Below are 24,398 nucleotides of genomic sequence, written 5' to 3'. Positions count from 1 at the left end.
TTAATTGATTTCAGCACCACAAATTTATCTTTGATCGTGCACCTGTTCGTTAGTTCTATGAAGAATTTTATGCATAATTTCGTGTGACTTTTAACTTCATTTTATTATGAAAACCAAAATGATAAGATTAATTATCATCTGCTGATAAAAGCCTTCGAGAGATTGGGTGCTTTATGGCTGCGCCTGCTAGTTTAGGTTGCCATTACTGTTACACACTAATACCAATATCCTATACGATGTGACACTTTTAACACTTCTTTGTTTCGGGCTATCATTATGAAGAAAAATGCTAACTTCAAAAAGTAACATCAAAGCAAACCCAGCTCATAAGGTGGGGATACTTGCCGTTATCTCTAACGAAAAAATGTATTTCCCAGCGAATGTAATCTACCTCTTAATGCATAAGGTTATCTGTATGGGAAAGGGGTGATAGATCCTATATGCCCGTCAGCTGTGTGTTGTAGATTGCACAAACACAGTTGTACATGACAACCAGGGGGAACCAGCCATCAAACTTCAGCTATGTCGCTGCCCACAAAACATGCAATCGATTTCTAGTCCTTTGCTCTAAATTAACAAGTTCATGAAATTGAGTGGGCTCTTAATGTAGTTGAACTTTCACACGTCAAACTACATTAGGCTTCAGATCAGTGTTAAGAATCGGAACGTTGTCATTGTGTTTTCGGTACTTTGCGTCAATGGAGGTAGCAAATTGCGCCTGCACAATTCTCAAAACGGCACCTTCCGTTCCCATTTTCACATGCTAAGCCCCAATGCTAGTATATAAGAAGGCATCAAAACAACGATATCTGCAAATGTGTACGGCCAAGATGTGCGTTACTATTAAAAGCTACTTACCTTTTGTTTAATTTTGCTGTGGTTTATGGAGTTTGGTTTGTTCGTGTATCAGTCATGGGTTTCAAATGAATACTGACTTCTGTACTGAGGGTTAAAATTTATTTTTTCTATAAGTAATCACTGGTGTCTCGAGCTGGTGCAGGGCAGATGCTACCAAGGTAAGACACACCATTATATCCACTGACATACATATCAGTTGTATTTGGTAGAAAGAAACCGTTATAAAAACCGTTAACTGACCTTGGTATTTTGGACTATGGAGATAACGCGATATGTATCAGACTTTGAATCATCATCCATGTCTCAAGGTTAAAGTGTTACACAAGAAACAACAAAATCAGAGGACATGACGTTCAGGTTATGACATATCACGCGTTAATGAGCCTCTGAAATAGGGTTAATAGTGGGTTTTTTGCGAAATTGCTATTTACATTGACGAGTTTGGTTTTATTGTTTAACCTCACTCTAAGCTACATGACAGTTATATAGAGATAACAAGGAACCTACTGACTGACAACTTAGGAATCAATCTACGCAGATGGAATACCCTAACATGCGTCAGCCAGCCTCACTACCACATCCCGTTAGCGTATCTTATGACAAGCATGCTGTAGACCAGTTCAAAGCCGCATGTTTACGGGTATATATATACGGGTATATATACAACAGAGCGTCGATTAAATGTTCCTAATAAAATGAGTGAGTGAGTGAGTGAGTGAGCGCGCTTCTAGCAATAATCCGTCACCACGACTGGACTGAACACATTGTACCCATTGACATCGAACTCAGGTCTTCGGCGTGACGAGCGGACGGTTTAACAAAAAGGTTACTCCACCTGTCCCCTAATAAAATGGTACGTTCCTCACAATTTTGACTAGTTACAGAGGTTTCAGTTTGTAAATGCAAAACCGCATGATCATGTGAACATCCCAGACATAACTTATGGACCAGAAATCTTGTCACAAGTAAAAGATTTATGTTTAATTTGTGCTCAAGTGCCACTCTTTACAACTAAAGAAGATTTTTTAGAGATATGTTCGTTTTGCAAGACAGTTGGAAGCAGTTCTTTAAGTCTCAAGTTAACTTTTTTTATTTTATAAGAGATAGAGAGTGGTAGATACATGCTGTAATTCAGTATAATAGAGTATGAGTACTCCATTCCGGCAGCAAAAACATCGACCTGGCCTTCATTCCACTAGCTTAACTGTCGACCAAGATAAATTTAAGATGGAATGTTGTGATCTTCAAGAATCTGCCGAAACCGTTTCCATTCATCAAAAGGCTGTACATTCGTAAAACTTGTATGAATTACTCACTAATCAGAGATGGCTGCGGGTGATCGAGGAAATTTAACCTTCCTTCAGCAACTGATTGCAGATATATATTTTCCAGAAGAAAAACAAGGAAAAGCTAATAAAATATCTCTCAAGCAGTACCTGGCGTCAGCTCATAAACACCCGTGTCCCTATGACAGACTCAGAGCTCAAAACCTTTTCGTTGATTTCCCACAAATGCCAGAAGGACATGTAGTATCAACTATGAATCTTCATTCGATATATTTTCCTTCTTTAAGCTCTATCTAATATTTGTCACTGTAACATCAAGTATTTTGAGATCCAGTCATTGTGGTTACAATTTAGTCAGCATAACATGGCCAATAGTAAAACAGCTAAACGTGATCATGACGTTCTTGGAACGTCTTTCTGGACCTGTAATTTGTAAGTTCTTCGACGGCCGGAAATAGCTGATCACTCCTCATATGCGGTTCACCTTGGAAACAATTCTCTTTGCAAACCCACCAGTATATAACGGTATTTGACGAGCTTGCTATCTCACCTGAAGCCGTAACGTGTGCAGTTTCTCTTGTAAACTCAGTCACATTTATTGAATCATCCTCAGGTTTCGTGAACATGTGGGTCCACAATCCCAGCGGGATTCATTGAGTTCTTGTGAACTCCTGGCTTTGTGTAATACTTGTGACACTTGTGGGTCGATTTAGGAAATTGGGCTCTGCTCGTCTGGTGAGAAACAAGCTCGAAGGGAATGCCTTTGTGTTTGAACAACTTCTTCAATCAGTGAAATGTATATAGTGCTAAACCTGAAACCTCACATGCGGAAAGTTAACGATAAATGAAGACACTCTAGGGAACTGTTGTATAACTGGAAGTAAAACCGATCTTTGGCGAACGTTAATGTACCTTTTGAGTATCATTTGATTAAATTGTTCCAAGATGAGATGGGAGCGTGAAAGTGTTAAAGGATTTCAAATGTCCGTATCAAGATGATGGCATTCCCCTTAACAATGAGAACAATTTAAACTATGAGTACCCGGTTATCAATAGTCATATGTATTATCCCCAAATGTGCTGAATTGTAACCGTGTATATCGCCAAGTTGTTTTTGTGAAGGTAACGGCGTTTAGTCAACTGTGTCGTTTAGACGGGGTAGTAAGGTTTATAAGCGCACAAAGCACAACATACAAAACCGTGTTCTATCGTTACCAGAGATCATAGATGCCTTTTGTCTGGAGTCCACTTGTCGTATATATCAGAAACATATTCCCAAGAAATGTGTTCACGTTTATCACTTTATACGGATCAAATCAAGATGGTATTACCAATGTACTTCTTTGAAAGTTGACAAAGAAAGAGTTGCCTATTTGACAAACGAACCAGACAACGTATTGGACCTCACAGCCAAACTCTTTTTATTACACTACTGTTCAAAGCGTTTATAGTGCTTTAATAGCGTTTTTATTTACAAAACTCAATATAAAAGATATTCATGGTATCTTTCGAGTATTAATCGTTTTCAGCTAACAGTATCGGAAACGACAGTGATTCTTTCGCGGAAGCTCGTATTGATTCTTGCATTGCGAGAACGACAAGGAGAGAGTCTCCCAGTGGTCGTTGCTTGTTAGAGCAATATGTGGACCTATAAAGAAGACTTGCATCATATACATGCAGCACTTAACATGGTGCTTTGTCCATAAATACTCTCTGCGTTGCAGGATTCAAAGGTAGGAGTCCCTATTCAGCAGTGTCCACGTATGGCAGAACACATTATCTTTAGAGCAGTTTTTCTTTCGGGAAGTAAAAGTGAATTTGAACATTAGGTGCTTGGTCAATAAATGCTTTTACCGACTTCTCATTTGGGGCTATTTGGGGTTTCAAATTGGCCAAATTGGATAGATGTTACGATTACTGCAATTTATTTAATGACATGGGAGAATTTCTTATGGGCAAAAGTATGGTTAGTCTTAAACTAACTGTATTGAAGGGTTGTATTTGAAGGGAAGACGTTATACCAGTGGGTACAAGTACTGTGAAAGATTACAACGAGCGGTCTTGATTTACGTTAAACGTCAGTAATTGTGGCAAGCATGCAGTGGGCAAGTTTAATGTTCATCACAATCTGATTTAGCAACAGATTAGAAAAAAACGCCGGGATATTAAGTCGTAACGATAGCACTTTACAATTCAGTGATTCTGTGTCTGCTATTTTATTGATCATGTCATTTCCTGGAAGGTTTCACGTGGCGCTTTGTTAAAGTGGAATGACTGCTTGTTCTGTTAAAGTGGAATGACTGCTTGTTCTGTTAAAGTGGAATGACTGCTTGTTCTGTTAGTAAATTTGATAACGTTCCAGGTATAGCATAGACTTACTTTGTGCTTATTTTCACATATCCACTCTGTTGTACAACATATACTTACTTGGCAAGATGTCATTATTATGAAAAAGAACTGTTATTTAAAAATTATTCTTCAAGAAATAATATTATGATTATCATTATTATTCAATTTACGTGTAAACATACCCTAAATATATAAAGAATAAACTGTAAGGTTATTGCTGTGCAGAAGCTTTGACAGGGAAATTTACTTATTCAGTTTCATTTTACCGAGGAAACACCAGACAAACTATTCCTTAAAGGGTCTCGAGGGAAAAGAGGAAAAAGCATCTCCCGAACAGAGGGTGATGTCAGCTAATGAACACTCGTGCTTCCCAAGGCAGTTGCCCCGAGCTCAACATGACTTCTTTAGACGCAAACCTCATCTCATTACATAGCTTGATTTTAACCGCCGAACGAGAGGGTCAGATGGTTCAAATGCCCAAACCACAGTTATTATGTTTTTCAAGTAATCGCCGGTTGATACATCATTAGTTGCATCGTTCCAACAATACGGTAACCATTAGGGCAACCGACGGCATTAAATTACACACTCGAACAGCCGTATCAAAACGACTGAGCAAGTCCAGGGATTAGCCTTGGAGGGATGTGATCATGCTTCCAATGACTGACGCAACAGCTTCCCAAAGTGTCGAGATCCCCGAGGTGGGGAGACACAGAAAGATTGTGAAAAGGTCTTTGAAAACACTATTACAAGCTTTGGTGTGTAATGATCGAGACTGAAGTTGATGAGTTCTTGGGTGGCATTAATCACAACACAGAGACGGATTGGTTTGGGTATGAAAACTGTTTGACATATTCTAATGTAGTGGACAGATGATGACTTGTCCTCACATTATATGTGCCTCGCAACTCGCCCACCTCGCTCGCGAATTCATGGTATCATCACTACTGGGTAGAGATGCCAAAATAAATGGCCGTATTGTTGGAATTGTATAGTGGACAGAGTTTGACAGAGATTATGTGAATCTGGAAAGGGTTCTCTGTGGCCTTATTCACATATTAGACAGTGGCTTATATGTATGAACATACAGTAATACAGGGGATACATGCAGATACGTGATATAAGCAGTCACGGATTCAATAAATACACAAATGAAAAGAGAATGATGTGTACAGAACCTGCATTATGGTGGGGTATAAAATTGAGGGCTTAGAATTATGACCTTACTCACCTAGGCAACATAAGAATCAACACCAGATGTGCCTGAGTGACCGAGACAAGTCTTTGTTCTGACACAAATATTTTAGCATCAAGATACCTGACAGATCACTGGCGTCGCTGTTCTGACAGAAATAAGCGTCAAGACACTAACTCCTAGCTGATCACTGGGCGTCGTTATTGTAACACAAATGTTATCTCATCAAGACACAAGCACCTGACAGATCACTGGGCGTCGCTATTCTAATGCAAATATTATAGCAGAAACACATAAGCACCTGACAAATCAATGGGCGTCCTTGTTTTGGCACAAATATTACGGTGTCACGGAAAAAAACACTTGACAGATCACTGACATATTGCCCTGACACAACTATTATTGTGTCAAGGAACAACCAACGATCAGAGATGCAACCTTAAACCACTTGGCGTATTTATGTTCTTGTTGTAGTCGCTGGGTTTGTCAAAACACAAACATTTTAAGTCTAAGGTAACAAGCAGTAAGAAATCATGGATCTGAAGCCAGCATTTCGAATGCTAGAATGACTCCTTGACCCTGTAGTCACATAATGACAACACTCAGCTAGAGCTGTTGGGCGCCTCAAGGTTCACTAGGCAGGAACTGACACTTGGCGAGATGAAGCTATTCCGTCTATCCAGTGCCTTGCAACGTAAGAATCACTGGAACCCCAGTCATTAAACAAAGCACGAATGCATTAGATAACGAGTCGGGCCTACGTGAAGCAACTGTGTCGTCGTCTATCGATGTGAGTAATTAAGTATGAATACCTCTCACATCACAACGAGATCACTGGACATTAACTGTGCTGAGGCATTACGGGGCTATATGACCTTTCCCTAACTGTTTGTGTGTGTACGTTCAAACCACTTAGTGTCATGAGATCACAAATCCACTCATCAGTGAGAGCTACAAGATTAGGTAAATAGGCACCTGATTTAAAAAAAGTCGTTTGTCTTTCGGTATCTAAAGAAATACTAAAACAGAAATGATCCGGTAGGTGAGCTCATTTCCAATATTATATTTGCACGACAAAGGGAAACAATCCTGCACACAATCAAACACCGCCTGGGGACTTGCGCTGTATTTGTGTGGGTGGGTTGTGTTAAACTCCATTTTAAACATTGTTTTATCTCGGGCGAAATCGAGTCTACTGGTAAAAGCGCACGATTATCACGCTGAAAACGTAGGTTCGATTCCCCGCCTGGGTTCAAAGTGTGAAGCTAATTTCTGTTGTACCCCGGTATGGTATTGCTGGTACAATGCTAAAATGGTCTAAAACCGTACCCACGCACTCACTCAAAGTGGTGTATGAGATTATACTCGCTTAATTCTATCACGGGGTGTCGGTGATATCTAGGTGGTAAACCCGAAGTTGCTTTTACCAAGTTGGTGAAGCCAAATGATTTGAATCCTAAACATGCTGATAAAATTATACAGAGCAATCACAGCAGAGTCAAACCCACGCTTTTTCATTCTGGTTTTTGGCAGGTCAAAAGGACGAATGCCTGCACATCCACTGGCATCCAATGACTTTGTTGTCTGCCGCCGCTTTAATTTGGTACTACGAAGAGAAACAGTGTCCCTTGTTCGAGATTTACGTTTCACTGTTCACATCTGGAATGATGGAATATGGGTTTTAGTCGAATTCTGTAATGTTTACTCATTTGCTAAGCAGACAAACATAATTCGATAACGTGTGAAAAATGGTGATCGTCATCACAGTTAGACGTGTGGGATTTTTGTGAATAAAGGAGAAGTTCGTTTAACTTTAACGTCCAGTTGCCCTGAAAGTAGTTCCCTACATAAATTATCTCCAATGCACAAAGAAGTAATTGCAATCACCTGTAATTCTTTAACGGTCACCTGACAACAATGCAAAAATGAGTCATTTCTCTTATCTTTAAGTATGGAACCTACTTAATTTCAGACAATTCGTCAAGCAGAATCTCATTGTGAAAGCTGGAAGGACATTATCAGACGGCAAACAAAGTACAGCAAGGACAAACTCTTCAAAACCAGTTTCTCAAGAAAGGAACATTCATGAAGGAAATGTTTCAGAAGGAAACATTGCACAAAGGAAATGTCTCTTTTGATAATGACAGAAATAAACATGGGAAAAATTCCTGCTGTTTATTTTGGCAGCTTGTCTTGTTTAACTTTAATTCCCTTAAAATTTAAGTCATATAAATGTGATCCTCCTACTGGCAAGTCAATGCTGAAAGAACACTACGTGAAAAGTTCCGATTGATTTTTCCATTCCCAAATTACATTCTACTACCAGCATGTAGAACATTCCAAGGGATCGTGACCTTTGTTAATCGGACTGGATAACGCTATTCTTTGCTAAGACACGATAACATGAGATTTGCCATTTTTACTAAGAAATGGAGTGGCATTAGGAAGTTAACGCGCACGATGTATTTCATGTTCCTATGCTGTTTTTTGTTTCTTTGCGAGGAATTTTAGAAGTTGTAAAGATAAAGGAAATCCAACTTTCATGGATAGTCAACCTTTTTACTGCCGTATGTTGTCCACACCGAAACGTCGTACTCACTGCGACAAAGACGTTGCCTATCCATAGAACTTTGTTTTTCTTTACTCTGTATAAGACATACTGGACGAAATGGGTCCTATTGTGTAGGCAATAGGCAATGTAGTCTGGAGCTAATCACGTCAATTCCCCACAATATTCATGAGCAGTCGTTGTATGTAATTGTTCAGATGAACTCATAGGACACAGATAAAGGAAGAACTGATGGGGGACAACAGAAAATGAATAAAAAGACGGGAGTCAAAGTCCTGGCCGTTCTGAGACTAACGTCTCATGAATATGAAACCTGAATGCTGGAAACAATCATCGATGTACGGATTTGATATTTTCAGCTGACGAATAGACGAGTGACGAAAACTGTCTTTCTTCATGGTAGAGTCAAGTCGTGGTATTTGAAGCATTCATAGACTCTCCTACGCCAAAACGCCATAAAATAAACTTTACAAACGCCAATGTCAGTTGGAAGATGTAATGCTTAATGATTAATAATCTGTGTAAATTATCACCTTTTTGGGTAGAAGTGGGTACGACTGCTCAAATATTGTGTTTTATATGTCACTCATTGAAAGTCTAGCTTCACTTAAAACACTGACAACATGTTATGTATGTGTGTGTGTGTGTGTGTGTGTGTGTAATGTCTCCACTAACTTGTGGAAACCAACGTGCTGACGTGTATGAATAGCACGTGGATCATACTGAATAGCACGTGGATCATACTGAATAGCACGTGGATCATACTGAATAGCACATGGATCATGCATCAAATTTCTGGAAGATATCAATATCCTGCATATAAGCAGGTACGTTTTATGCAAAGGTTTCATCAATGTATTTAATAATATTCTTGTCAACGTTGCAAATTTGTTTTACAACACATCACATAATACGTAAACAGTACCTATACACAGTATGGAATATTTTACAAAATCTAGTCATGTATCTACCTTCCGTATGCTTAAGAACTTCTTAATGCTCTCCTTGAATACGTCCTTTTGCTGATATCATACAGGCTACCTAAAGGTTCATTAAAGTGATTAGAACAGCAGCTAAGTAAAGGGCTGCAACTGTCTTCATGAAACAAATATGATTGATAAGAATGACGCTTTCTTACAGTCGACGAAAAAAGGCATGTTATCATGTGGCACAAGTGTTCGCTCGTCACGCCGAGAGCTCGTTACATGGATACAGTGTGTACGCAGGTACAATGTGTGACAGTTCATCTATTGCGTCTGCTGTCAATACATTGAATAGTTATTGATACAAATATTACATAACTCTTACCAATTCCCTATTGTCGTGCCGCCTGGTTTAGTTTTAACGAATGTAACAATCCCTCGCACTTATCTTGTTACCTTGCGCACATTTCATAATACTATCTTCCAAATAGGAATCGATATGTTTCATAACGTAGGTGTATCTATAACCAAATGAAACCCATGCTAAAAGCTGATCTAAATTGTACGGTTCCAAGTCACCCAAAAGCACATATTTATTAATTGGTATCACTTAGGGACCACACAGCCCAACCACGAGGTTCTATAACCACGAGGTTAACATACTGTGTCCACAGCAGCACTGTTTTATACGTACCACTGAAAAGTCGAACACTGAATGCAGAGAGGTGAAGACTATAATATGATGGGTTCGGTTTTCGCACTGACAGAACGAGGAGTGAGTGAATGAGTGCGTTTAGTTTTACGTCGCACTCAGCAATATTCCAGCTAAATGGCAGTACATAATCGAGTCTGCACAGACACCCGGTGATCAATAGCATGAGCATCTATCCACGCAACGTGGATACGTTGACATGTGTCAGCCAAGTTAGCCTATTAGCCTCCTTTTACGACAAACATGAGTTCCTGAAAATTATTTCTATTCCGGATCTTCGGGAATTCGGACTGACAAACATAAAACGAATGATTTGTTATATATAGATTATATAGTCTAAAAGGTATGTAGTACGATAAACACCATACAAAAGTTACCGACCTCCTTGTGTCGGCTTAATTTAATACATTCAGACTTAGGTTAGGATGACAGTTAAGCACATATTCATTAAGCACATCTGCAGCTCGTAGGTGTTGATTAGTGACACCTACATGCACAAATCATACTTAATGTATAATGGACGCCTGACCTTCATTAGAGTCCGACTTAACACTGATATAATTGCTTGCTTGATGTGTTAGGACAGACACACATCAGAGTACGCCTATTACATCCGCCACCGACAACGGGGGCATCTCACGACTGCAAGGAATTCTTTACAACAGACGTGACGCTACGACCATTAACTAGAGTGCAATTTGCCTTGATACAGTGTGGATCAACGCACTGACCGAAAACTTCGCTCATATGTAAAAAATTAGGTCGGTGAGGACGTAAAAGGGTGTATATTTGGAATAGGGTTTGCTTTAAGCCAAAAATCGTATTCTGGACCACTAGGAATATATTTTCGATATTACCTATTCAAATAATTAATTACAACATTGTGATTAAACACGATTACAGTACTTAAAGCGTTCGCTCGTCGCGTTAATGGCCCGAGGTCGATGGGCACAATGTGTGAAGCCTATTTCTGGTGTTCCTCGCTTTGATATTGATGGAATATTATTAATGGCGGGTAAAACCCAACGTACTCACCCTTGACAGATATTGATGTTGGTCGACGCTACATGACTTCATAGCGTTCATTTTCGGATTATTCTCAAACATCATTTTCAGCGCGCCATGAGGTTGGATTGTCTTTTACTTTTGCCTTCACGTCATCTATGGGGGAACATGCTGATACGTTATATATCACAGCAATTTCGGGTTATCTCGGCATAACCTAAAACCATATCTGTATGACACTGGCAGTTAGCCTTTCAATTTTTGGTGATGATAGAAACTGAAATGAAGTACAATAGTAGAATCAAGAGTTTCTTAACCGGCACTCATGTACAAGCCACGGACGGGACTGAGATTGTACGCCGGTGTTGACAACGTGCCGGATTGGGCAGATGCCGGGTCCACTGAAGTAGTTTCTTTCATCACTACACTGTGTTAAGTCATCACTGGACTCACCTGTACCATTGCACGGTTTAACCATAGAAATAGATATGACGTCCAGTTGCAGAATTCAAAGCACGCAACATAAATATTTTGTTTTGCTAAAGCTATCACACCTGAGAGAGACAGAGGGAGAGAGAGAGATGCAACTGTTCACCAATGACGTCACCCTTCCATGGTGCTTTCTCACACAGTCGACACTCATTAGCTCTTGTGAGTATGAATAAACTATTCATGTTGATGGTGTGTCGATAGTCTGAGATCACGCGATACGACATGTGTTTGAGGTAGTGCACAAACATCACGGTATAGATCTCTGATATTCCTAAAATATGTATGCTGCAGATATCATGTAAGTCTCCTCCAAAGATGCAAGCGAACGGGCCGTGTATCCGAGCTAAGCTTAATGACGTAATGCAATATGCATACTTAGATAACCTTAATGAATAGACGATACTATGATGCTCATCACTTCTATTTCGGACTTACAGAGTAGCAGTAGTAGTTACTGAGAGGATAACTTACAGAGTTAGTGAGCGTGAAGTGTGAAACTTCATAGTTGATAACGTCTGCGTAAAGGTTCATGGTAAGACATTCCCGCTACCATAGGCACAACCTTAGGCACACGTTGTGCTCTCCGTCTAATTGTTATTAGACCCATGAAAGATCCGCGGTAGAATAGGCCTTCAGCAACCCATGCTTGCCATAAAAGGTGACTTTGCTTGTCGTAAGAGGCGACTAACGGGATCGGGTGGTCTGACTTGGTTGACATATGTCATCGGTTCCCAATTGCGCAGATCGATGTTCACGTTGTTGATGGCTGGATAACTGGAATAATGCTAGGTACGGCGTGGAACTAAACTCACTAATTATTATTATATTATTATATGGGTATTTATATAGCGCTACAGTCCACCCACACATGTACGCTCAAAGCACATCTTTGTTTTCCCTTTATCATTGGATGTCAAGTCAGCGGCACATCATATTACCAATCTCAAATCTGAGAAGCAAACATCTCTTGCAGCCACGAGGCTCACCGAGTTAATGTGCACGTGACTTTCCTACTATTCCGAAGTGCCCATCCTTTCGTACGAATTAGAATTTCTTCATGAGCTGGAAAACGACATGTTAGGAACGGCCAAACAAGTGGGATAGAGAGAGAAACTTCTGTTAAGCTTAACGTATACTGATGATTCGCTATGATGCAAAAAGAGTCAACTTGCATACACCGTCCCAGTAATACGCACACCTGAATTGGAATATGAAATGCTTACATCTGCTTAAACATCATGTGGTCACTATAAATCAAAATGGGTACCCAGTAGATCCTCAAAGGCAGCTCGGGTTATTGGTTATCGATGCAGTGCAATTGTTGGGTCTCCGATAGCAATTACTCGATGGAAGAAACAAAAACCTATCCATGCATCAATAGTATACGTTACTATCGATAGTTTAGTCACTGAAGTCCGTTGATAAATGCGCCGCGCAAAATACAGGAGGTATCAGATTTTTTCACTTTGATTTAGAGTTATCCTTCCCTTTTTTTTACAAGAACAGCTGACGTCGAGTTTCTTGTCATCTGTTAATTCGAGTTTCTTGTCATCTGTTAATTCGAGCTTCTTTAAGAGAGACTGTTAAGAGAGACTGAAACTTCTTCAACTTGTTTTCATTTCATAGGCAATAACTTAGGAAATAACTTCTAATGAGACAATTCAAGGAGAGAAAAACTGTTGAAATAGTATTGCAATGGTTGTTCGTTATCTCAATAGTTTGTTGCAATAGGTTATCGCTATCGCATTAGTTGCTTACCCCTAAAAAGCTCACCCCTAGTAATATTGTCCATCATGCTATATGTCTGAGCGAACTATATAAGCGTAGTATTAGTATTAGCAACAGAAGTAGTAGTAACATCATGGTGATGGTAGTGGTCGTGGTGGTCCCAATCATGGCTCTGAGTTTCCAGCATTACACATGATGTTTTCCTATTACGATATATACCTTGCATTGTCACAAATTGTTCATATCTTCTGAAGACAAGGATGTAAACTGAAGAACCTCACTCAAATCAGACACGTGTTCTTGTCGTGACTCACATGCAGTACTTCTGGGAAACTTGGGAGATGCTGACATTAGATTGGGGTTGGGGGGGGTGTGGTACTAGGAGAAGTGAATTAGTTAAGAAAACGATCAATATGCTGTACGAATCCTTCAGTAAAAACCATGAAGCAATTAATCATAAAACACATGTGACGATAAACTAAAGTGAAAGGAATGTCCGAGGCTTCAAACGCTGTGGAACCTGCTTTGATGAAAATTAAACCCAGAATAAATATTGATTTCAATCAGTTTTGCATCGTTTTTCACTAAATTTAACTCCATTTGATTAACTATTTTTCACAGAAAAATACATCAAATAGATCTAATCAAGCAGTACTCCAGTATATTCATGTTTGAAGCTCATTAACATGGGCGTACAAATACCGTTATCAATTAACGAACAATATTTACAACTAACAAACTTTGTTCATCTTAAGGATTGAATGAATACTAACAAGCATTAATGATAACATAAACACTGATGTTTCATCCAATTAGAAGTTTCACTATATTTTCTGAAAAAAATATGTTTTCTATCCAGTTGGATGAGGGTTAATGTCGGCAGTGTGAAAGAGCATTACAATTGGTTTCCATTTGGATTCCAAATGATTTTTATATCTGATACGATTGTGATAACGTTATATCTGTCAAATGGCTTCGATCAAAGAATTCAACTCTTTCATCTTTTGAAATAGGGTTCCGAAAAGGTGAATATTATTACTGAGGCTTAGAAAATTTAGTCACCGCTTGAAAAGGGTTTTCTTGGGATTGCATCTTATAAGTGAGATTGCATGGAACTATATTTTGGTGAGGTTCTTTTGTATGCTACGTTGTTAGAGATTTCGAGCTATAATTAACCATACTTTACACCTAAATCTGAGACACTATGTCATACAAACCTTCTTCACGGGATAGCTTTGATGACATAATCTCCCTGCTTCTGAATCTACGAGCAGTCGTGTAAAAACCTGATGAAAGCTTCCAGCGACCACGTTGCCCGAAATATTGTCCGCAACTCAATAGAGGATGACATTAAAATCCAAATCTGTTTCTTGTTGAATGAATGGTAGGTCATTTATTTGTCACTTACAAGTTGCATTTTCTATTCCATCCTCACAGATGAAGCATTACATTACCATCCAATAACTATTATTCTGAAAAAAAAACACACTGACTATTCCAGCGACGTGTGTATGTGATGTAACCATATCGTGATTCCTGTCCTTACTTGTTAATTAAAAAACAAACACAAAAAGACCGAATGCAGGTTTGCAGATGCAGAGAGTTCAACTCCCAAGGTGGTCCTCCTTAATCTTTCATGTAGCTATCAGCAAAACCGTTTTCCTCATTTGTTTCCATTTGTTTTTGAGTTGCAGTTTTGCAAATAAACACTAAAGTAGGAAGTGCACTGTTGGGCGGCGTCTTGCTTAGTCTAGTGATGTATTGCCTTTCGCAGCGAGGTTTTATCTATTTGCTTCTTTTAAGACTGCCCCCGCAACACTTTAGCTGTCTGATAGTGGTCTGAAAACAATCAGGCCTGGAACAGATAATCCAGATGTTGTAGCCATGAGCATCTCTCTGGAACAGGACGACATGAAGCAAAGTCAGAGCACCGATCCCGTAGGTCGCCACGTGTGAGATCGGTTTGTGACGACCTACGACCTGTATCTTCTAGGTCCTTGCTCAAAGAGTGACAGAAGTAACAGATACTATGTGTTATGACTAATAGGAAATCTGTGCATGAACTCTTCAACGCAATGTCAGTGGGGCTTCGTGCCAGCTACTGTATGCAGTCATACGAATATCCAATAAATATTCATTACACTGTATTTCGAACTGTTGAACGATTTACAATACGGCATTATTGAAACTCGCAAGTATACTGAATCAATCCAAAGACATAGATATGCAATCAGTACATTTTCATCAAGGATGTCGACTGCAGTGATTAACCAGAACCATAGAGCGGTGTAATGTTCTTCACCACCTGGCCTGATGGTCTTTTAATACTAACAGTCTTACCTTCCTTACTTTTGTGTATTAGCTATTCCAAGATACATACATATATTTACCAGATTTACCCGAACTACATGTATGGCCATACTAACCAATTAGTCAGTAAGAAAGAGCTGCGTAACTCAATCTTCACCTGTATATTTTCAGTGGGACTATTTATTATGTTTGGGACTGAGTTTTATGGATATACACCTCATACTCTTCCTTATGTCTGCCAGTTCTAAATGTCATTCAGTTATGTTATCACATCTAACGCTAGCCACCTTCCTGATCGAGCGATTAAGAAGATATTGCTTTTAATTAGAGACAATATTTTTATACCTAGCTTAAGCTTAATGAAACATAATCTTTGATAATTTAGCCCATGGTGCCTAAGAGAGCGCAGATGTCGGTAGCACGTACGGTTATTTTGACAAATGTGTTGTTCAGTTAGTTATGGAGGAATGCTCAAAAAGTCTTTGACGTTCCACTGTTATTCATTTGACTGAGAAACACTTACAGTCAGGGAGATGTTACAATATCACATAGGTTTTGAATGAATGATACTGTTTACATACCTCCCCCCCCAAAAAAAAAAACAAATAAACAAAAAAAAAACAAAATAAAACAAAAAAATAAAAATTATAAATAAATGATTAAAAAAAATTAAAAAATAAAAAAAACAACATACTCCGAAACAACGCGACAGGACCTTCATACCGATCCCACATCTCCAGATAGCCAACCTTAGGTTGTAATGCAACCTGACAGTTCAGCATTATCCAAATGCCAGGGATCTGTTTTGACTCACCGTCAGCGTGCTCCCAGATGTTTAAGTCACCGTAATCCCTAAAACGTCATCTGTAGTGTGCCTTTAACACATGTCTGATCCAGCTCAGGCTTGGCAGCTTAGGACTAAGCTTTGTTTAAATAGGATCTGACATACCGTATACTTTAAATTACATTTGACTCTTAATGGTAGGTTATTTAATACCATTTTATCTATTGTTTGTACTGTGGCACTCGGTGGTTTGATGCATGGTAAAAGTGGTATGGAAACAGGGATTTCTAACGGCGCGGCCAATGGCTGGACGTTGTTTGTTCGATGTACTACGACCATATAGTGGATCGCCAGTGGTCACTTATTCTGCGTTATCCTGAAATTTGTTTGGACCGAGCGAAAACCTAATGGCACTTAATCCAATAAGGAGCTTTACACGCCTTTGTTGGTGAGACTGGAATTAGAAGCCTTTGGGCACGTCAAAGGGGAAATGTAAAGTTTCCGTTAACACATGAAGTATCTGATTGGCATTTACAAATTGGCACGACGCAAAGACGTGACACACATTTTATGGACACCAACTTCCTCTTACCCGAAGGAGTGATATGGAAAAAACTGATTAGAAAACGTTTTTCCTTAGATTTGAATACTCCCGCATCTTCTTCTTGATCATGATATAAGCCTGTGTAATGGCTAGACCACGTCAAATGGACATTGGTATTTCCAAAAGTTACAGGTGAGTTCTCTTGAATGGCTCGGTTAATTTAGTTAATTTGAACGCACCTACTTGCTTTTGTCAAAATATCCATCAATCAAATCTATCATCCATTCATATCTCAAGTTCTAACGTGCCACCAGGAAACTACAAACATATACTGAATGCCCCCTCAAATTAAATTTTCTGCACTCCTCGTTTACTATTTGTTCCTTATTTCTATTTGAAAATTTACAACCCGACATCCTGTGAAATGATAATTAGATTGGATAATATCTCCAAATGTAAATAAGGTAATTATCTATTTTCCAATCTTGAATCGTCAGTTTCATACTTTCGTTGGGTCGACAGGGTGTACGCAGTATGTCCAAACCGAAGAGCTGTAGATTGTAATCTAACCTCAACAGCCTATCACCTGTGGACAACAGGCTATGTCCAACTGCCAGCTCCATGGTCCGAGTGTATCTCTCATTGTTACTCTTAGTCTCCAACTGAGACAGTCAGATACTCTCAAATTTAGTACATTCCATATATCCCATTCTATAGCTCCGTTAAGATTCTCGACCAGGAACCCCGGTGAAAAACTGCCACAAAACTGCACCTGATAACAGGAAGCGATTGAGCGAGCTACTTGATTTGATGCGTAGAGCAATCAGTCTCAAGTAGAGCTATAGAGACTACACCAAGCCTCATCTTCAGCTTCAAGTAGTTTCCTAACTGGTTCCATGTTTCAATTACGCATTTGGTTGACTAATACTCCTATTTTCATTATCCAAGCACGGTCTCGCTTTGAGCATTTGGAATTCAAATATATACTGAAAATATGTTGTGTGACATGGGGTATCTAGGAACTACTTCTCAGTCAGAACTACTCAACGATCTCATCACAAGTCAGCAAATATTCTCTAAGTCTGTGTAAGACAATTACATACTACTTACGACCGCATCAACACCTGAATTAAGAATTCATAGAATTTTACATTGCATGTAACTATGCAAGGCACGCGTCTAAATGGGTGTATTCTGTTAAAGTCATACTAAACTGTATACGATTAACGATATGGTTAAGTGTTGTCCTTGTCTTCATTTCTCCACAGCATCGGACAGTAGCACTCAAAACCTAAACTAGCAGACATATACTATCCCCAAGAAGAAACGCATAGACGATTTGTACTGTTAAGATCTATTAATTACCTATGTGTTCAAACAATCATTAAAATATGCTACATAACTGTTAATAACATGATTTTACACAATTGCACAAGTTAAATATCGATTTAACGGTGTCTCCTGAAATTATGGAGTTCGACGAGATTTCTTACAACGATTAGAAAGGCACCGTCACAAAGCAACAGAAAACACCTTCCACTGGCAACAAAATCCAGATACTTTCAGAAACTGACATTTGTTTTGAGGGAGTTTGAAGGTCAAATCACTACGTCGGGTCTTGACTCTGCGACACGGAACAAAGCCATTGAAAGAGTGCATAGTGGAGGTACCAATCGTCTGTTGCCAGGGTCTGAATGTTAATCTGAGCAAGATGTCATGGCTTGCAGCTCGTTGCAATCAAACAGGTATAACAAATGACTGTCCTTGTACAGACAGACCTTGAATTACGCTGCCCATGATCGGTACATCCGGGTACAGTTGCGTGATCGTCCTGCCACGGGTAAGAGCACACCAGCCAGGGTGCCTGGACAGGGTATCCGGTCAAACTACGGAAGAGGTTGAAAGAGATTGGTCTGAGAGTCAGGAGACCCAACGTCGGGGTCGTGCTACGTTGTCACTATCGCGCTCAGCGTCTCTGTTATCTAAAAGCATCCACTTGGTTGTACAAACATTACCTTGTTCTATATTGGTGTAAAATTTCATACACTAAAGTCTAATTCTGAACGAGTTATACATGTTTGCAACATTTTCGCAACAGATTGCTCGTCTATGCGTTTCTTTGTTTGGATAGTAAATTATCAATACACGCACTCGAGACAGTACAATGTGAAGCAGATGATAACTGAACGGGAAAATACAGGTTTTCGTGAAGATGAATTGCTAAATTACGTATCGTTTCAATTCTGCAGTCCATATTCTTTTCTCGACAGGTATCTGGATCAAAGGTGCCTATTTAACGTGTCCGACCCGTCATGTTTAAGAATATGAATAATTCCTCACACCTTATATCCATTTTGGAAATGAAACCCGGAACAGCGCAATGAACCAACACTTTTGTGCTACCTCAAGCCCAACCTATTGAAGCTGTGTTTGTACAATACTCCGTCGAAAAGGGAACCTTTGTAGGTCTTCTATGAGAGGCAAATATTGATTACAACAGACTCTGAATAAATATATGATACTAACGACAGTAGATGGATTTACAATAAACCTAGATCTGTGTGATTAAACCCTGTGGCATTATATAACAGTTTAAGCACCGATCAGACTGGCAACTATGTATGACTTAATTGCTTTCTTCACCAGTTCAGCTAACATTACTGCCAATGTCGGCAAACATTCTCGGTGATCATTAGGTCAAGAAACTTGCTGAACAGGTCGCTGGTTGTTCGCACTGTCTAGTTATCTGTTGTCGCGGACGTTGTTGTCTTGGCTGAAACCACGGACGGACATGGGTTCATTTGTCATCTTATATGTGCTCTCGTGTGAATACAGTTTGAGACAAATGGCTATATTTTCTGATGTTTGTCATATCCAATTTGTTTCTCGAGATGAAAAAGCTACAAAAACCTTTCCATAATTTCTGTTAAAAGTGGGTATTTTAACATTCCGATTGTATTCTGACAATGTGTTTCGGAATCAGTTTCAAACAGTGGAAAGAGTTCCATAAGTACCTCTTTCTGTTTATACGGGTTCTTATAAATTAGTTCCAGCTTTTTTTTCTCGTTGATTGTAATTCACAGGCGTATGACGTTTGTTTCAGAAAGGTGTCTTTACATCCAAATATGTATAATCATCATGATGCAATGTTATTCATGGTTTCTATCTACTCCTCAAAACTGAAGTCAGTGTGGGGCAGTTGTAAAAGTGCCTGGTTTCGATTCCACACATGGCTATTATGTGTGAATCTTACTTCTGGTGTTCCAATTACTTAACTTCCTTCCGAGACTCAGGTAGCTGTAGAATTAGCTCTCCTTGTATCTCTTTGTTGAATTTTTGTTTTGCAGTAAGTATGATAATGCGTATATGACCCCATTTTTACCGATGCTTTATGCAATGTTTCATTTCAACTGGTCTTGTTCAATTCAATCAAATTTAAACCCATTCATTTGAAATATCATAATTGTGTGGACCCCAATCAGGTTGCTTTAGCGAATCACGCCAGCGTTTACTTAAAGCTACCCGTTCAAGTTTATATTGTGTGAAATCATGGACGGCAAAAACATAACATCAGTGTGAATTTCATATAATATATCATGATTGATTATATTCAAAATACATAACTCATATATTTTGAATTTGCGGTTGTTTCCGTCAAAATTATAAAAATAACAGTTAGGAGCACATTAGTCCTACGACACCAAAACTTGTCATACGACTTTACAACAACTTGTCATAATTGTTTCATGTATGCATCTTTCTCAACAACAAGACCCTAATTCACTATCTATTGAAATGTAAGGACCGCGACCACATACACCGCAAATCAACTCACTTGTAAGCGTGTGTACTCCTCGCACCTGTAATCATGTTTATAAACAAGATTAATACTCACTTAAGAAATATGGTAACTCCCAACGTAGGCAAGTCATCTTTGATTTCATCCCAGGAATCTTGAACCAGTTTGATTTGTTTCGGAGTCAGGTAGGTGCTGAGCTGAGCTTGAGGTCGGTCCACCAGGCAGGATATGGACTGATTATTTCCCATGTCTGTGGTAGCCCAGCGAGGGCCAGCCAGCTCTCACAAGAGGGCTCTATCACTGAAGCCGCGATACAGATTCCATTTACCACCAAGCCTAACAGCTGATCAGCGAGAGAGCTGCGCGCCGGTTATCAATATGCAAAGAACGTGACGCCCTTATTAAAACTACTGTCAGTACTCGCGGCTGACGGTGACCTGGTCACGTGACGGTGGAACAGAAGGGGAAACCCATGTGAACGAGTGGACGACCAATCAAAGATGGTCCCGAGATTTCACCTGAGGGATAAGGACACCCTTTAAGGAATAAAGTTCAGAAGAACGGCATTCGACTGTCAACGAAGTCCCTTCTTGAAATTCATGTTTACTTTAGTGCTTGCTGTTCCTCTTGGGTTCTATGTGTTGGGTACCCATGTGCCGCAACGTGTGTAGATCATCGCAAACATTTTATGTACTGTTGATAAAAGCATTGTTCAGCCCTGTGCCGGATCGATACGCCAGTCAGTACTCACAGGGCATGAAGGATAGTTTATTGGGGGAGATAGGCTTGACGGTGGGCTGATTTATCTCGCTGACGTGATCAAGGCCTATTGTGAAGGAATCAGCGAATCAAGGTGGATGAGGGTAAGGGTGATAGACGTCGTCTTCAAGATTATTGCACTTTCATATTTTCGAGTGTGTTTGTGTGTGTGTGTGTGTGTGTGTTTGTGTGTGTGTGTGTGTGTGTGTGAGAGAGAGAGAGAGAGAGAGAGAGAGAGAGAGAGAGAGAGAGAGATTTTCTTCCCATGCATCACATTTGACTTCTGGGAAACTTCACGGTGCTCTCAGAAGATTCCAGTTTTACAGTGCATCAAATACCATGACGTCTTTTAACACCCACTCAGAAATAGTATACCGTCTACGAGCGGACCAGTCCGTGTTCAATCCCCTTAATGCCGGATTCCAGACAGACCAACAGGTAACATTTTTAACGTCTTCTGGCGTGATGCACAGGGGATGGTAGCAGCGATCGAACGTTCCCACATCACAGGATCACGGAGGCGGACATCTTTGGATGGAGGAACGTAAAGTTATTCGGCAAGCGGCCCTTTCCTAAACGTGATTGTAGACTCTATACAGCGATTACACATGGCATTATACAGCATTTACTAAAATAAGTGTGTGTTGTGCGATTATAAAGTATTGATTTGTTTGTTTCGTTTTGTAACAGAGCACTCAGTAATATTCCAGCCATATGGCGGCGGTCTGTAAATAATCGAATCCAGGGATCAACAGCATGAGCATCGATGTTCGCAATTTCAATGCTATGACTTGTGTCAACCCAATCCCGTTAGTCGCCTCTTATGGCAAGAATGGGTTGCTGAAGACAAATTCTAACACGGATCTTAGCGAGTAATTCTGAGTAGAAACGCCAACAAGAAAACTGTTTCCATATACATGAGAACATCAACTTAACGAGATTATGTTGTACAATGCGGTTTTCATGAGTGTGTGTTTATAGCTCACTATGAAATAGTAACGACACCAAGGCTCCTTTTCAGAACACTATCGCAACGCTACGACTGTCGTAAGTCGATGATACAGTGTAGGATGTACGACAATCATGAAGACACGATCTAGCTTTGTGAAACGGAGCCCGGTATTCACTGAAAGGCGATAATATATGCCCTCCAAGAGACACCCGTCACAAACCGATGCAAAGGTCAAAACAGGGTATTATGTCAAACATCATTTTTGTCACAGGTGTGACTTTTTGGTAACCATTCGAACGCTTTAAATATTTAAATATTTTAAATATTTAAGTCGTGCAGAATGAACACGGTGCGGTCTGACAGCAGTAGATCAGACGTTTACGGATTTGTTGGCGATGTAAACTATAGTGCATAAATGTGAATGTGTCCCTCCGAACATGGCATCTAGCATTTATATACATTTTCAGTCGTTTCCCGAAAGTACGAGCACTTACTGCCATCGCCAACACTGTAGAACACCCTCGAAACAATGTCTCCCGGAAGTAAACAAACAGGAAGTCAAGGGCAGATAATTCCCGGACAGGCCTGCTGCCAAAATCCTAATAATGCGGATCATCTATTACACGAAATGTGACCCATCATATTTATCATTCAAAACACAAAACATTGTGACCCAATAATAATTATTACTGACTTAATAACAAAATATACAGAAAATACACACTCGTAACAATATATATATATGACTGATCTAAACGGGCGGTATCACTCATCTTCTTTATCAATTTAAGGTGGACAGATGCCATGAGTTGATTGGTTTGTTGTTTAACGTCGCACTCAGCAACATCCGATCTACATTGCTGTGGTCTGTAAATGACTGAGTCTGATTATTGTCCAGAAAATCCACTGCAACATCATGAGCATCGATTGGGAACCGATGTGACAGCCAGTGACCCTGACCACCCGTTAGTCACATGGGTTACGAAAGACAAATTCTAACATGGACCTTCATGGGACGGTTAATCTATGAGGGGTAATTTGCTATTTGACAGTCAGTAAAGGATATCAAATCCAGGGTATACCTGAAGCTTCACTTCAACTGCTTGGCCTGATTTCCTTGTTCTAAACTTGCAAAATCATGCCGACATAATAAACGATGCACATGAGGAGGAAGGGAAGCACAGTTAGTTTCCAAGGGGATGAGTACTCTCCCTACATGTTCTGGCATCCACATTTTACAAAAATGTTATCAATGAACATTTCGCATATGCTTTCTCTGATGTCTGCTACTTCTCCCTCAGGTCTTATAACCTTTCAGTGAAAATCGACGAATTCCTTTAATCATGAATTCCACAAATCCTGAATTGGTAATTCAATATGTGATACATTTCATCTTATTGTCTACACGAAAAAATCAATATTCACATGTTGTATATTACATCGTAATTTTCAACCTGTAGGATGTACTGATTGGACTTAATGTAAATGTAAATTGACACACATGTTGTACTGGCGTGAGAACACTCACAGGTCCCCGTTCTTCACAGCCATCGGAACCCTAACACGGTTGTAACTCCCATACTTTAACACAGACTTACGACAGTCGTAGCCCTATCATCGCTTTGAGAAACGGGGCCCAGGGACTAGATTTTCGAAGCTCTCTTAGCGCTAATTTATATAGTCGTGAGTTAGTGTTAATGTATGGCACTTACGACTTAATGCTAATTAAGTGTGCATCCAAAACATAAATACATGTATACTAACATACATCAGTGGCGAAGCTATCATTATTTAAAAAAGGGACTTATGTTATACATGAGTGTTCGCTAAAAACGTTGGACAAGTCCTCAATACAAATACTATATTAATAAAGTGTTGCACCTATCACGCCTACACGAAAAAAATGACTTTCTACGCGCCTGACCATTACAATGATATCAAACAATCGGGCTGGGATGTTTTCAAGGTGACAATTTGGTGACTGAAATGAAGTTCTGAGAACATTTGGTTGTTAGGGAGAAGCAAGAAAGTTCTGTGTGGAATGAAGAACGACGCAGTATCTGCTTTGTTGTCAAAGGATCGGATAACATATAAGGCTAAAGGCTCAGATGTGATAGACAAACGCAGCATAAA

At 39.6% G+C, this 24,398-nt stretch overlaps 1 protein-coding gene across 1 annotated transcript in view; it reads right to left on the bottom strand.

Moving 5' to 3' along the window:
* Positions 1-20,907, bottom strand: part of LOC137294229 (neuroglobin-like) — a 77,724-nt gene extending 56,817 nt beyond the window's left edge. The window contains exon 1 of the mRNA XM_067825225.1: positions 20,651-20,907. Coding sequence (XP_067681326.1) covers positions 20,651-20,802 — 152 coding nt within the window. The 5' untranslated portion in view covers positions 20,803-20,907. The remainder of the gene's footprint in view (positions 1-20,650) is intronic.
* Between the last annotated feature and the right edge of the window lie 3,491 nt (positions 20,908-24,398).

This window comes from Haliotis asinina, chromosome 8, assembly GCF_037392515.1.
Source record: "Haliotis asinina isolate JCU_RB_2024 chromosome 8, JCU_Hal_asi_v2, whole genome shotgun sequence".
NCBI lineage: Eukaryota > Metazoa > Mollusca > Gastropoda > Lepetellida > Haliotidae > Haliotis > Haliotis asinina.
This window is presented reverse-complemented; position numbering and strand designations above follow the sequence as displayed.